The sequence below is a fragment of the Trachymyrmex septentrionalis genome, unplaced genomic scaffold, assembly GCF_001594115.1.
Source record: "Trachymyrmex septentrionalis isolate Tsep2-gDNA-1 unplaced genomic scaffold, Tsep1.0 scaffold184, whole genome shotgun sequence".
Lineage (NCBI taxonomy): Eukaryota > Metazoa > Arthropoda > Insecta > Hymenoptera > Formicidae > Trachymyrmex > Trachymyrmex septentrionalis.
The window spans coordinates 162,926-179,276 of NW_017305011.1; the positions used below are offsets into that span (position 1 = coordinate 162,926).

At 38.8% G+C, this 16,351-nt stretch overlaps 1 protein-coding gene and 1 long non-coding RNA gene across 5 annotated transcripts in view; one reads left to right on the forward strand and one right to left on the reverse strand.

The window, feature by feature from the left end:
- LOC108746641 (intraflagellar transport protein 81 homolog) overlaps positions 1–16,351 on the reverse strand; it is a 227,054-nt gene that overhangs the window by 144,548 nt on the left and 66,155 nt on the right. For all 4 annotated transcript variants that reach the window (XM_018483543.1, XM_018483540.1, XM_018483541.1 and 1 more), the window contains 2 exons: positions 2,504–2,620; positions 2,368–2,427 (listed from right to left, as the gene is read on the reverse strand). In XM_018483543.1, coding sequence (XP_018339045.1) covers positions 2,368–2,427; positions 2,504–2,620 — 177 coding nt within the window. The remainder of the gene's footprint in view (positions 1–2,367; positions 2,428–2,503; positions 2,621–16,351) is intronic.
- Positions 12,109–12,700, forward strand: LOC108746643. The gene is made up of 3 exons (XR_001939183.1): positions 12,109–12,251; positions 12,440–12,533; positions 12,684–12,700. It is a non-coding gene; the product is annotated as an uncharacterized LOC108746643 (long non-coding RNA).

The following is a 16,351-nucleotide window of genomic DNA, read 5'->3' on the forward strand; positions in this document are numbered from 1 at the left end:
ATAAAGACGGCATCGAAGGAGGAGCTGAACAAGATCACAAAAAATAATTTTTTGAAGTGCTTCGAGGATTGGAAAAAACGTTGGCACAAGTGTATAATATCTGATGGGGATTACTTTGAAGGGGACAAAATAGATATTCATGAATAAATAAATAATTTTTGAAAAAACACAAAATTCGCGATACTTTTTGAACAGACCTCGTACATAAGTCGTTGCCAAACAAAAATTTCGGTGTAATATACAGAGTGTGAAATGATTGCAGATCCATGACACAAGGTAATTTCCAGACAACTCTGGCCATGACAGTGCAGGTTATATCCGGGAGTCACTCAGTTGTAAATCTATAATGCCGTACTCTAAAGGGTGGGCCATCTATTGGTACGTTTTTGAATAATTGGGGTGACCGAATGGCATACTGTAAGGCCAGTAGAGGGAGCCACATGAACGAAATCGTACCAATAAAAAACGTACCAATTAAAAAAACCGAATGGCATACTGTAAGGCCAGTAGAGGGAGCCACATGAACGAAATCGTACCAATTAAAAACGTACCAATAGATGGCCCACCCTATATATGTAATCTAAGGCTCATTCGAAAAGAAACGATTCATATATCTGTGATCACTTTGGTACATGCTTCTAACGACAAATCACATTCTAGGATTGCAGATTAGCATTTCATTTCCAAATATATATAAATTTACTAGGGTTAAATTCATATTAGTATATTTATCTAGACCTAAAAACGGATTCAGTGTATTCAGTCTCTACAAAATTCAATATCTTTTTCGCGGATAACGCGGATTCGAAAACTTGATTCATATGGATTTATCCAATTCATTCTTGTTTGCTGGGATATAATTACCAGAACTAGAAATTACTCAGTGAACACACATTACATATAACGTACCTGTTAGTATAATTTTCCACTTAACATGCACGCACGCACGCATGCACGCACATACACGAACGTGTTATATTGCGATTATATTGTTAAGTGGAAAATTGCAACTAATAAGTATGTTATATGTAACTTTGTGTTCACTATATAAAATTTCTATTGAATGAATATTATTTTCTACAAAATGTAACGAAAATAAAATTTCTCCATTAATGCTTTTCACAATTACTATATCATCATTTGATCCTGTTGGAAAACTGACAGCGACAGAATTGAATAGAATCATTACTAGTTCAGTAGAAATTCAGATTTATAGTATTGTCTATTCGCTCAGATGGTGCAGAAATACAATTTAACTTTTCACGTGAGTGTGTCGATACTCTGAATTGCACTATGAAAATTTTTGCGTATTTTAAAACCATCGAAAAAAAAAGTATAACAAAAAGTTACAATATATAAAAGTCACAGTGTAACAATCTCAGTGTCTACGACTGTACATACGCTCCACTAGAGATCCTATAATGCTTATTTTATAATAGAGTCGCAAGTCGTAATCCATAAGAAATTAACCAATCATAGTCGATTATTTTTTTCATATTCAACTGTGATTGACCAATTTCATACGGCTTGCGACCTTATTGTAGAACAGGCATAATAGGGTCTCTACGCTTCACTCAGTTGTCGTAGATGAATTTGGTCGCTTAGCGTAGCGGCGACTCGTACGCATATTCAAAGTCACGACCGCGGCACGTCAGATATTTGAATATATGAGTATTTGACGCTTTGCCTTCTCCTTCCACTTTACTCTTCCGTCCCTAATAAAGTTGAAATAATAACTGACGTGTGCAAAATTCTAGGATAGGTTAATGATAAAATGAGACAGGAAAAAATGTCGAAAATATAACTTTTAACGTATAACTTAGTGACAGGTAAGAATTGGAAACGCTTTTTTGCCTAACTGCACACATCAAATATTACTATAGACTTCTAAGAAACATGATTATGATAGTTAAAAAAATTATGATTGTAGTAATCACAAAAAATAATAGGTCAACGTCCATTCTGGAAAGATATTTATGTGCCTAAAATTGCACACAAATTTAGTCACGAACATTTAACATCTCTTGTTTTCCTTTAGTGAAGATGTAGCTCTTAATTTACTATCGTCTATTTCATATCATAGTTTTGTACTCTTTCATTAAAATATACACATAGCTTATTTTATTCAAATTGTACAGACATTTGCGAGGTGCATTTGCGGATGAGCTCAGTAGTTTGGCACACCAAATTTTCGGCATTTTACTAAAGAACCACCTTGACTAGTTTTGAGACGGTTGCGTAATTTTTTTATATTAAACGAACTGTTTTATTATTTTAATTACATCCGCACATTTTTGCATGGAAAACAGTTCTATATGTCTTAGAGCTTATATTGATTCAATTCGCTTCTGTCCGTTTATTACATACTTCTTTTTCTCTTGTCATTGCCTGTAGATCCGTTGCAAGCTCAACAGCATTTTCAACAATCTGCATAAATAAAAAGAAATTTTATTATTCATGTACAGCAACAAGATTCTTTAAGAGAGAAACAAGAATTACATACTTTTTTACCTATCTCTCTTTCTTTATGAACTGTCTTAAATCTGTCAATAAGAGACAAATACTGTTCATGTAAAAGAGACGTTTCCGAATCTCCTAGATACTCGGACGGAATTTCAACCTAATAAAAATAGTACTTTTCTTCAGGAGAATTTATGTTAATTTATTAACCTATTTTTCTAATAATTATGTGATAACATAGACACACAAGACACAGCACATATACATGCAAAAAACATCCATAAGATATCTTTTAAAAATTTTGGGATATCCATCAAATTTTTGCTTTATGCAATCCTTCAATGGATATACGTAACATATCCGTTTGTGAAATTAATAAACGTGATTTAATCTCTATATATACCCAACAAATATCTGATGGAATAAATGAACAATGATGAATATATAATTGGACTTCATATAAACGTGAAATGAATGTTTTAAAAAAGCGATCCGGAATTGTAATTTACATTAAGTAACGTTGGCTATTAGTTATATAGGATGACCCAAAACAACCCAGGTGTCCCTGAAAAGATATATTCCTGACTCACTTCTAACAAGGAAAAGCTCAGACGTTCGGAATTTAGAAAAATTTGAAACTTATGGTACACGTGAAGATGCACTTCTCAACCATTGTCGAGAAAATTGACTTTAAAAATTTCCGAGTAGGATATGTACACTGAACGTTGAACAAGTTTCAACTAGTGATCCTTTAATCGGAAACTGGCCATAAGAATTATAGAGAGGAGTATAAGCTATCTCACTCCACCAATAGCGGTGTATATAGCCGGTCACGGAAAAGTTGCAACGCCTTTTTTCGATGAGTTTTGGAATACAGCTTGCTCACCGAACAATTAGTTCTTCATGGATCCACAAATAAAAACCAATCGCTCGGTAAGTAAGCTACATTCCGAAACCCATCGAAAAAAAAGTGTTGTAATCTTTCTGAGACAGGCTGTGTGCATAATGTATACACACCGCTATTGGTGGAAGAGTGAAATAGTCTATCCTCCTTTCTCGCTTAAAGAAATTTGACGAAATCCTTATGGCCAATCTCTGATTAAAGGGTCTCTAGTTTCAACGAGTCCCGTAACGTATAGTGCTCTAGTCTAGTAACTGCTAGAGTGGGTATAAAGAAAGTTGCGCCAATGTATGTGCTTAATGCTGATTGGCTCCGCCAATGTTATGATGTCTTCTTTCTAATTAATATTAAGTATCCTTACTGTTAGATAAAAGACCACTAAAGTACACCATTAAAGAAAGAAGTGATTAAGACGAGGAATTGTCTCATATAGATACCCCAGATATAGGAAACAAAATGACGACTTTAAACTAATTGGCGTTACGTTGTAAATAAAATGTACATTAAAAGATTTATACTGAACATCCGTTGACTATCATAAATTTGATTGATTTCATATAGAAATAATAAATATTAAAACAAAAAAAAAGAAGGGAAAAAGATAGTGCCGGCAAAGACTCGAATCAGCGGTTACTAAACAAGAGCGTTACCCGTTGCGCCTCGGAACTTGTTAAATTTGTTCAACGTTGTGTACATATCCCGCTCAGAATTTTTTAAAGTCGATTTTCTCGATAATGACTAAGAAGCGCATCTTATTGCTTGATCAAAGTAATGTCTGAGTGATACACTTTACGTGACATAAGTTTCAAATTTTTCAAAATTTCGAACGTTTGAGCCTTTCTTCGAGCCTGTCAGATGACTTTTACTTCACGAAAATTTTCTGAAGCTTAGTTTTCAAAGTACAAAAAGAAATATTTAGTATATCACGGATCACATACAGGATCGGCGTTCACGGTTAAATGTGGGCGCTTTACACACCAGGGGCACACTGACCAGACGCATGTTTATAAAAACACGTTTCTTCTTATCTTCCGCATCTTTAACATTACTTCTTTGTCTTTCACATACTTTAAATATACTAATTTCGTTAAATTATAAATTAGAATAATAAAATTAAAATAGGTATTGAACTCTTCAAGTATCGAATTGTTTTTAAATTACATGAACAAAATTGTTAAAGAAATGTCCTAAAAGAGCGGAATTAGACAATAATTATGTGCGATAAGCATTATAAAACTATTATTGACATACAAATTAAGCAACTATTTCAGTACGTCAAATTCTAAGAGCATTTCTTACAATTCGATGTACTAAAGTACTTATTAGATTTAATTGTATGTCAAGAGACGTTATAATACTTGTAGCACGGAATTATTGTCTAATTTCTCATTTTTACAAACATTTTTTTAAACAATTTTATCTACGTTATTGCGCTTGTAGCATTTATTACATACTTATGAGAAGTTTTATAAAAAATGCGATTGTACTTCTTAGCACTCAAAAAGTTATGAATGTTTGAAAAAGGTAAGCTAAATACACTTTAAAAGCTTATTATTATTATTTTAATTATAAAATTGTTATTACCTTTCCAATCAGTAGACAATACTTTTGACAATACTTTTGAAATGTTTTTAAAAATATTTCAAAAGCATTTTTAAAAACATTTTTAAAAACGTTAAAAATAATGGATTAAGTCCCCTTTTTTTATTAACAAAGGCAACGTTAAAACATTTTTTTAACGTTTGAAGAAACATTTTTTTAACATTAAACACGTATTTAAATGTGAAAATTATTTGAACAAAATTTAAAAAAATAACATGTAGAATTTTTTTTATTTAATTTTTTTATCGACAGTGTCGATAAACATTAAACAATTAATTTTATTAATTAATTCTAATTTTTAATTATATTTTAATCTTTTTCACTTATCAGTCGGGTTTTGAACCTGGGACCTCAGGATTATGAATTTCGTACCTTATCCGTCACGCTTATAACTATCGATAGACACAGTTCTTCTTGTCCATATATGATACACTTAACGCAATTATATTGTGTTAACTTTTCTTCCGTTATTATTTTATTATTTTGACCCATTTTTTATTAATTTGAGCTTTAAAAAATAATATTTTTTACATATTTATAATAAGTCATTTATAATAAGATAAATGTTAAATAAATGTTTCTTATCACTTATATTTTAAATTATAATAATAAATAATGTAAAATAAATATTTTATAAACGTTAAACAAACATTTAAAAATATTTCTTTAAACTTTTTTTAAATGAATAATTAATGTAAAATAAACATTTAATAAACGTTAAATAAACATTTAAAAATGTTTAAACAATGTCCTTTCAATCATTTATTTCAAGTAAAAAATTATAATGTAAAATAATGTTTATTAAACATTAAATAAACGTTAAATTAATTAATTTTGAGGGGAGATCCCGTTTGCCTACAAATCGATTGCTTACAGTATCATTTGCCTACATTACGTTTGCCGACAGTTTGTTTGCACACATAAATTATTGTCTACAGATCGATTGCCTACATGTACCTTTGCACACAAATAAAAATTTCAGCAACGGGGGTAACTTTTGCTTACATGTACTATTGCCTATACGTATTATTGCCCACAAGTATTTTTACGAACAAATAAAAATTTTAGAAACGGAGTTATTTTTGCCTGCATGTATTATTGCCTACAGTTCTATTGCTTACATGTATTGTACTTTTGCACACAAGTAAAAATTTCAAAAACAAAATCACATTTACCTATATGTATTATGGCCTACGTGCATTATTGCCTACATGTATTATTGCCTACATGTATTATTACCTACAACTCGATTACCTACAAGCACTTTTGCGCACAAATAAAAATTTACATATACAGTATATGAATTGTAATGTCAGAAATGAAAAATCACATTTTTTTCTAGGAAAATGCGTCGAATTAAAACACTTTCTTTCGTAATTTTTTATCTACTCTCTAGAAATAAAAAATATGTAACAGCTAGATTTTAAAAAAATTATGACAGGATAAGCATCCGTGAAAAATTGATATATACATATAATATATATTTAATACTTACATGTACACATTTCATATATAATTACATATAATTATATATTAAATATATTAATTATATATAAAATTTGACATAATTGTATATAATTAATATAATTATATATGAAATATTATTTCTTTGTATTTTATATTAGAAACTTATATGATATTATTGAATGAAAATTAAAAAAAAGAGCCATAGTTTTAGAAATTTGAAAATAAAAAGATTAGAATAGATTTTTTAATTACAACGATAAATGAACTTGAAACAAATGATTAGAATTTAGGCGATAGTCTATGATAAGCTGAAAAGAATTACATAATTATGTTATGATTATAAATCTTTTTAGCTTATTGGCTTATGGACTCTATTTAGCTTTTTAGCTTATGGACTATCGTCTAAATTCTAATCATTTGGAAATAAACCATATTTTTTCCGGATAAAATTCATACTACTGTTATCATATGGAAAAAAAAAGAATCTATAAGCTTATAAAATAACGAGATAGTTACTGCGAGATCTACAACAAAAGAGTAGTGCTAGTCGTAAAGCTTTAAACTGTACAAAATTTAAATTGTACAAATCGCAGTTGAATGAGAAGAACAATTAACTATATAAGGGTGCTTTCCATTTGATGACACAAATCGACACAAGCGTTATTCTATCCTTTTTGACATTCAGAGAGTGATAAAGATAGGACGACACATGCGTTGACTCGTATCATGAAATGGAAAACGTCCATTTATGACTATTTGATTTCTTAGGCCGGAATCAGACTATGCATTAAAGATTGAGATTGAAGATTGAAGATTAAAATTTGACTACTGAGGACAAAGGAATTGTAGTTCCTATTATTTTGATTGGTCAAATTTCAATCTTTCAATCTTCAATCTCAATATTCAATGCGTATTCTGATTCCGGCTTTAAGGTGTATCCTCACAAAATTTTATAATCGCAAAAATTATGTATTGTCAAAAAAAATTGTCCAGCCATATTTTACACATCTTTATAACCCCGGATCTAGAATAGGTGTTTTAAGTTATAAGAAATTGACCAATTACAGTCAAATTCGAGAAGAATAATCGACTGTGATTTCTTGTGGCTTAAGGCTTAAAACTCTATTGTAGATCCAGGGTCAAACCCATTTTACATTAGACGCAAGTCGATAGCAAGTTAGTTGCGACAGTCAATCTGAAGTGTTGATTTCAAAATGTAAGCTTCAGATTGGCTGTCGCAACAAATTTGGGTTACGTCTAAGAGCCGGTTGACAATAGGTCGTAACCGTTAACTTAGGCCGGTGCCGTAATAGTTTGAAGATAGAAAACTCGTACTACCGTTTATAATTGCCGGCAAAAATTTGATGTTGATTTTAACTATAATCGGAAAGTTGATTCAACTTTATCTTTATCGGGCCACGGGAAAAATACGGGAAAAGTACGAAATCAACTTTTATGGCACCTACCTAAGTTAACGGTTACGGCCTATTATAAACCGGCTCTAGTGTAGAATGGTCTTAAGAGAAATGCGACTGAATAATTTTTTCATATATATGCTTATTATGCGGCTATATATGCAAGTTTGTGTAGATATATGCTATGGGCTATATTAATGCCCATATCAGAACTACGGATTGATGATTACGATTGACGTTTTATTTCAACTAATTACGATGTAGCGAGTCCATCATAATTGGCTGAAACAGAGCCGGGCAATCGTCAATCGTAAGCGTCAACTCATAGTCTAACAGCGTTTTCGAGTGGATTTGAACTCGATCCGGTTCCGTTAATCGGCAACATATTTGACCCGAAAGTATATCTTCTTATAAGTATAGCATCTTATAAGGTATTTTTAAGCATTAAGCCATAAGAAATTGATTAAAGACATAAGAAATTCAACTAAGATTTCTTTATTTCATAGAAACGAAGGACTTTGATTAGTCTATTTTCTTATGCATTATGCGTCCCCGCTTTACAGTCAAATGCAAAGAGAATAATTGACTATGATTCCTTATGACTTAAGGCTTACAAACCTATTGTAGATCCGGGCTAATGCATAGCGCATTAGGGAATCAACTAATTAAAATTCTTCTTTTCCATGGAATGGGAGGAAAGGAGAGATTCTGATTAGTTGATTCATCTAAATCCTATGCGTTATGCAAAATCTGTGCTGCGACCTTATGTCCTACGTCTTAAGGTAAACGCACCTAAAAATAGAAATAAGCAGTAAGCAGTAATGCCTAATTCACAATGGACGCAGCAATCATCAAGCAGTGGAGCAGCCTCACCAATCAGTGAGACGATATTTGTGACCAACCAGTCAGGCGATATTTACAGTGACGTACAAACAATATCGCCATGCTGATTGATTGCGCCAATATCACATTGTCTAGCTGCGTCCAGTGTAAATTAGGCATAAGGCGTACGAAGTAGGCAATTAACATTACCAGTATATCTGTACATGTGAAAAATGGCGGTCTTATGTCTTCTACTTCTATGTGCGTTCATTAAGGCCATGGCACACACCTTCCGTAACAGTAACCATAAAACGTATCGTAAGAATCAGCCAATTAGAATTAAGAGTGCAGAAGAATTCTCGTGCATTTTCTCGTGCGTGCGTACGTGCGTGCGTACGTGCGTGCGTACGTGCGTGCGTGCGTGCGTGCGTGCGTGCGTGCGTGCGTGCGTGCGTGCGTGCGTGCGTGCGTGCGTGCGTGCGTGCGTGCGTGCGTGCGTGCGTGCGTGCGTGCGTGCGTGCGTGCGTGCGTGCGTGCGTGCGTGCGTGCGTGCGTGCGTGCGTGCGTGCGTGCGTGCGTGCGTGCGTGCGTGCGTGCGTGCGTGCGTGCGTGCGTGCGTGCGTGCGTGCGTGCGTGCGTGCGTGCGTGCGTGCGTGCGTGCGTGCGTGCGTGCGTGCGTGCGTGCGTGCGTGCGTGCGTGCGTGCGTGCGTGCGTGCGTGCGTGCGTGCGTGCGTGCGTGCGTGCGTGCGTGCGTGCGTGCGTGCGTGCGTGCGTGCGTGCGTGCGTGCGTGCGTGCGTGCGTGCGTGCGTGCGTGCGTGCGTGCGTGCGTGCGTGCGTGCGTGCGTGCGTGCGTGCGTGCGTGCGTGCGTGCGTGCGTGCGTGCGTGCGTGCGTGCGTGCGTGCGTGCGTGCGTGCGTGCGTGCGTGCGTGCGTGCGTGCGTGCGTGCGTGCGTGCGTGCGTGCGTGCGTGCGTGCGTGCGTGCGTGCGTGCGTGCGTGCGTGCGTGCGTGCGTGCGTGCGTGCGTGCGTGCGTGCGTGCGTGCGTGCGTGCGTGCGTGCGTGCGTGCGTGCGTGCGTGCGTGCGTGCGTGCGTGCGTGCGTGCGTGCGTGCGTGCGTGCGTGCGTGCGTGCGTGCGTGCGTGCGTGCGTGCGTGCGTGCGTGCGTGCGTGCGTGCGTGCGTGCGTGCGTGCGTGCGTGCGTGCGTGCGTGCGTGCGTGCGTGCGTGCGTGCGTGCGTGCGTGCGTGCGTGCGTGCGTGCGTGCGTGCGTGCGTGCGTGCGTGCGTGCGTGCGTGCGTGCGTGCGTGCGTGCGTGCGTGCGTGCGTGCGTGCGTGCGTGCGTGCGTGCGTGCGTGCGTGCGTGCGTGCGTGCGTGCGTGCGTGCGTGCGTGCGTGCGTGCGTGCGTGCGTGCGTGCGTGCGTGCGTGCGTGCGTGCGTGCGTGCGTGCGTGCGTGCGTGCGTGCGTGCGTGCGTGCGTGCGTGCGTGCGTGCGTGCGTGCGTGCGTGCGTGCGTGCGTGCGTGCGTGCGTGCGTGCGTGCGTGCGTGCGTGCGTGCGTGCGTGCGTGCGTGCGTGCGTGCGTGCGTGCGTGCGTGCGTGCGTGCGTGCGTGCGTGCGTGCGTGCGTGCGTGCGTGCGTGCGTGCGTGCGTGCGTGCGTGCGTGCGTGCGTGCGTGCGTGCGTGCGTGCGTGCGTGCGTGCGTGCGTGCGTGCGTGCGTGCGTGCGTGCGTGCGTGCGTGCGTGCGTGCGTGCGTGCGTGCGTGCGTGCGTGCGTGCGTGCGTGCGTGCGTGCGTGCGTGCGTGCGTGCGTGCGTGCGTGCGTGCGTGCGTGCGTGCGTGCGTGCGTGCGTGCGTGCGTGCGTGCGTGCGTGCGTGCGTGCGTGCGTGCGTGCGTGCGTGCGTGCGTGCGTGCGTGCGTGCGTGCGTGCGTGCGTGCGTGCGTGCGTGCGTGCGTGCGTGCGTGCGTGCGTGCGTGCGTGCGTGCGTGCGTGCGTGCGTGCGTGCGTGCGTGCGTGCGTGCGTGCGTGCGTGCGTGCGTGCGTGCGTGCGTGCGTGCGTGCGTGCGTGCGTGCGTGCGTGCGTGCGTGCGTGCGTGCGTGCGTGCGTGCGTGCGTGCGTGCGTGCGTGCGTGCGTGCGTGCGTGCGTGCGTGCGTGCGTGCGTGCGTGCGTGCGTGCGTGCGTGCGTGCGTGCGTGCGTGCGTGCGTGCGTGCGTGCGTGCGTGCGTGCGTGCGTGCGTGCGTGCGTGCGTGCGTGCGTGCGTGCGTGCGTGCGTGCGTGCGTGCGTGCGTGCGTGCGTGCGTGCGTGCGTGCGTGCGTGCGTGCGTGCGTGCGTGCGTGCGTGCGTGCGTGCGTGCGTGCGTGCGTGCGTGCGTGCGTGCGTGCGTGCGTGCGTGCGTGCGTGCGTGCGTGCGTGCGTGCGTGCGTGCGTGCGTGCGTGCGTGCGTGCGTGCGTGCGTGCGTGCGTGCGTGCGTGCGTGCGTGCGTGCGTGCGTGCGTGCGTGCGTGCGTGCGTGCGTGCGTGCGTGCGTGCGTGCGTGCGTGCGTGCGTGCGTGCGTGCGTGCGTGCGTGCGTGCGTGCGTGCGTGCGTGCGTGCGTGCGTGCGTGCGTGCGTGCGTGCGTGCGTGCGTGCGTGCGTGCGTGCGTGCGTGCGTGCGTGCGTGCGTGCGTGCGTGCGTGCGTGCGTGCGTGCGTGCGTGCGTGCGTGCGTGCGTGCGTGCGTGCGTGCGTGCGTGCGTGCGTGCGTGCGTGCGTGCGTGCGTGCGTGCGTGCGTGCGTGCGTGCGTGCGTGCGTGCGTGCGTGCGTGCGTGCGTGCGTGCGTGCGTGCGTGCGTGCGTGCGTGCGTGCGTGCGTGCGTGCGTGCGTGCGTGCGTGCGTGCGTGCGTGCGTGCATTTTAACAACTCCATCCGAAGACGTTTGTACACTGCATCAAAATAATAGCCTGCCAATAAGGTCGCGGACGACGCGGTAGACTTGCAATAAGATTAAATCCAATTCAAAAAGCGGAAGGTGAGAAATAATATATCTTTAATCATTAATCGCTTATACATATTTCTTATTTAGTGTATTATGAAGCTGACATGTCATATGATAAGATTTCCATTGCTATAGAAATAATGTCATTTCTCCAGGCTCGTATATTTGTGATTTATCATTATTACAGTAACTCCGAGTACTGAAGAAATGAAAGAACGAGCCATTCGCAAGATAGAATCTATTGAAAATGTGACGAATGATAGCATAAATGAACATATATTATATGTACATATATTTTAATCGTATATCATGAATATTATTAATAATTATACAGTAATATGATTTTCTTATTTTTTTCAACTTATTTTTTCTATATATCTAGAGATGATTAATTACGTTATATATTTATGCGCGCGTATGTGTGTGTTTATCATTTTATGTATTTATTATTTTAATAGCTATATCTGATGATATTTGCCCATCTTTTCAAATTACTGAATAAGGTAATAGAGAGTGGAAGAGGCACAGCAGGTCTCGCAGATATCGCGGACGGCGCGATAGACTTGCAAGATTGAATTCAACAAACCGAATTCAACAAGTAAATAGTGAGAAATAACACGTTTATAATTAATCGCTGATGCACCTGTATTATTGAATTTGTTTATAAAGCTATTATATATGTTATATGATATACATCATATGTCATATGATAAGATTTCCATTGTAATAGTTAAATGTTAATTTTGTAAACGTTAATTTTTAATCTATTGTCTATTGTGTTTTATCATTTCAGGAACTGCAAATACGGAGGAAGAAACCGAAAGGACAGAGGAGCCACTAGCAAACACGGAATCTATTAAATGAGATTATTGAAATTTTAGACGAAGGTATTATATTATTGTATATACATATTTTATTATTATTCTCTTATAGCGATATACGAACATTGATGTAACATATGATAAAGTTCCCATTGTAATAGATATGTCAAATTTCTAGTCTGTTGTGTGATTCATTGTGGTTAATCATCGTTTCAGAAAGTCAAGAAGAAAATGTAAGAACGGATGTCACAAGTGTGGAATCTAACAGAAACGAGACAAATGAGATTATAGATGACGATATGAATGTATTATATGTACATTTTATATTTAATCATTATAATTTCATATTGTTCTTATAATGTTATCAAGTAGTAATAAAATTATTTTATGTTGGCAGATGATCGTATTTATGATATCCCGGAAGACGATTTTAGTACTCTCGGCATTGGTTTATATGAAAACGAACGGGATGATTTACCTTATCATCCTACTCGAATCCAATATCTGCATTAGGTGAACGCATAAATGGTTCATGTTGTACGTGCTTGATTACAAATCCCACCCATATGTTGTGCCATGTGGGCATTTATGTATTTGCACCGATTGCAAGAAAAGATTGGAGACGAACAAATGTCCGTTATGTCGAGTCGAATACATCAGTTGTATTCGCACTATTATCACGTAATACTATGGAGAAAAAGTTATGATTGCTACAACCGAATAAATGTGATATAATTTTGTATTGATATCTCCATGTTTGTTTGGCTCGTGTGTGTTTTCTTTCAATCGCACTCTCATTTTCTCTCACTGAATCGTCATAACTCTCTCTTTTCCGTGAGTCATAGCGTGCTTCCGTTCAGTTATTCTGTCTTTAATTGCATTGTTATAACAATCAATGCACGCAAAAAATTATTTTATACGCAGTATTTATTTTCATTGCTCTTCTTTAGATAGTGAAGTCCCTGATGGAAAAATTTCGTTAAAATTATTCCACGTTTTGAAACACTTTTCGGCAAAATTTTAGCATTTCAGAAAAATTTCAGTTTAATTTTAGCGATTTTTAGTTAAAATATTCATTATTAACAAAATTTTAGCCAAAATTTCAGAGAAATTTCAACAAAATTTCAGAGAAATTTCAAATTTCAGTTCAGTTTCAATGATTTTTCAGTATGTTAGCTGAAAAATTTGCTGAAAAATTCACTTCCAGTGAAATTTCAATAAATTTCAGCAATTTCGCTGAAATGTTTCAAAACGTGGAATAATTCCAACGAAATTTTTTCACCAGGGGTAATGTGCAAAATTTGTATAATCAAAGAATACTTCGCCAAAACACAAAAGTCGGACGATATGTGTAAGAAATACTTTATCCACAATACAGTTGTACACATACAGTGTAATTTCTAATTAATTAAAATTACATTAACAAACGTTCTTTCGATGATTAAAATGACAAACTTATTTTTCACAAGTAAGAATTTAGAATATATAATGGTCGAAGATGGATCTTAGATTATACAATTTCTATGTGAATTCATATATCCATATTATTATACAAATCGAACTAACCAAGACTCCTTATAAATCAAAGAATTGGAAAGGATATGGGCAGTAGGAGTCAAGTGCAGAAGACGTCGCGCAAATAATATATCTATGAAGTGTGAAACTTCTTTATTCACTAAAATGCGCTTACATGTTTCGGCTCACTTTTGACCTCCTCAAAGACAACACAAATTAACATAAATAAACTAAATAATATATCGAAATAAAGAATATGAAAAACTAATTTATCAAAAACTTTAAGATGATAATTAATCATCCCGAAAATAAGGATGCTCACAAATCACTGATCACAAATCACAAATTATATCGCAAACATTACTATGAATTATTCAAAAACCGGTTCTCGATATTTTGGCAGTCAGTATCAGACACAGTGAGCCACTTTTAATTTTAGTTAGTATTATTGAAGCTTACAAATGAAAAATTTTGCATTGAAACGTTAATCAATTCCATGAAAGTTGAGAAAATGAAAGTTGAGAAATAATCAAAAATCACGCCAGAAAGACTCATTACAGCGTACAAACGACACTGACAGTGTCAGTAAGGTTTTTGATACATTAGTTTTTCATATTCTCTATTTCGATATTTCCATTATTTCTTTTTTTTTTTGTTAATTTTTCTTTTTTCTTTTTCTTTTACTTTTTTTGGCGTTTAAATTCTCGAGATAGGAAAGCTCACCATGATAGGATAATTTTTATTCACAGTTTATTTATGTTAATTTGTGTTGTCTCTAAGGAGGGCTCAAAAGTGAATCGAAACATGCAAGCGTTTTAGTGAATAAAGAAGTTTTACACTTCATAGATATACGATGACGACGACGACGATGACGACGACGATGAATATGTTTGCGATTTTGATGATGTCGATGAGGAACTTGTTGGCGATTTTGATGCTTTTTCACCTGGACATTCCCAATATCGCGCTTTTTCCCTCGATGGTGGTGAACTTGGCGGACCTGGTGACAAGGGACGGTACCCCTTGCGCTCGATCGATTTTCGATGTATATATTCTTTTACACAATCCATGTCTTATCACTCGTAATCGAAATTTACGATTGAAAGAAAAAAAGTTATATACACTGTTTATATACACTATCAGATCGATGATACATCGCGACGCGTTAAGAGAAGCGCCAATGTTCGGCTGCTAAGCAAAACATAACTCTTCTACAGTAAAATGAAAGTGATACTCCAGTGAAAAGTATGAAAACACACTGCGTTCCCACAACCCATAAATTTCTTCGAAGAAGTGTCGATAACGATTTTTTTCTGAGAAGAGATAGCGAGATCAATGACATGTAGCGACGCGTTAAAAGAAGCGTTGATGCTGTTTATAGAAACTATAATCGCTCGCAATGCTGCCTTATCTACTTCTAAATAAAGTATGACCTAATAAGCAAAGGGAGTCACAAATGAAATATATGATGAGTTATAAGCGCTCAGTTCCGCAGTGGTGTCCTGGAAGACGAATTGATCGCAATAAGAATAGTGAAAAAAAAGTATGGGTGATCATCGTGCGAATATTGAGGACATAGCCAACGTAGTCGAGCACATTAGAAACGTGGATCCTTGAAAAAACTATTGTGAACAGTATTGTGAGCGAGACACTACTGAAAAATATGTGGAAAGACTCTAACGTAGATGATGTGTTGTATGTTCTCGGTAATCTGCAAAAAAGAGACATAGGTGCACGAATATCGCCAGTACAATTCCTACGCGATCGAGAATTAGGTACGAGTATACGTAGTGAGAAACATGGAACAGTTATCAGAGAGCCCGTTTCTGACTGGTCTTTACTCGTGCGACAGAAAGTGTATCTACGGTTACAAGACAAATGTTACGAGGACGATGAATATGAAAAGAGGCAAGGGTGGAATAGAAATGTCAATGTAATAAAGGACGATTATTATTGGGCGAAAAAAATCGCAGATAACAGCCAAGGTTGGTGCATCTGCATTAAGATTCCTGCAGGTAGGGAAAAGTGCGTCGAACTGCTGCTTATTGACAATATATGGATGGAGTTTCGTGATCGCGATCTTGCACCAAAACTATTTTTCGACAGATGCGACGATCAATGCTTTGAGTGTGAACAATGCATTTTCGCATACAAACATAATGAAAAAGTGTTACAACATTATGATTTTCTAGATATGTCGCGATGCTGCAACGTGTGTGAACGAGTCACGTGCAAGTGCTCCGTGGAAGAGTGTGACGTGATCTAAAGAAAAAAATGGAAAATCACGAGCGAGTGGAACACGAACTATTGGAGCAGTGCAGCCAGGTCGCTACTCTGGTGAAATGTTTCGCGTGGCTGCAACGATGCGA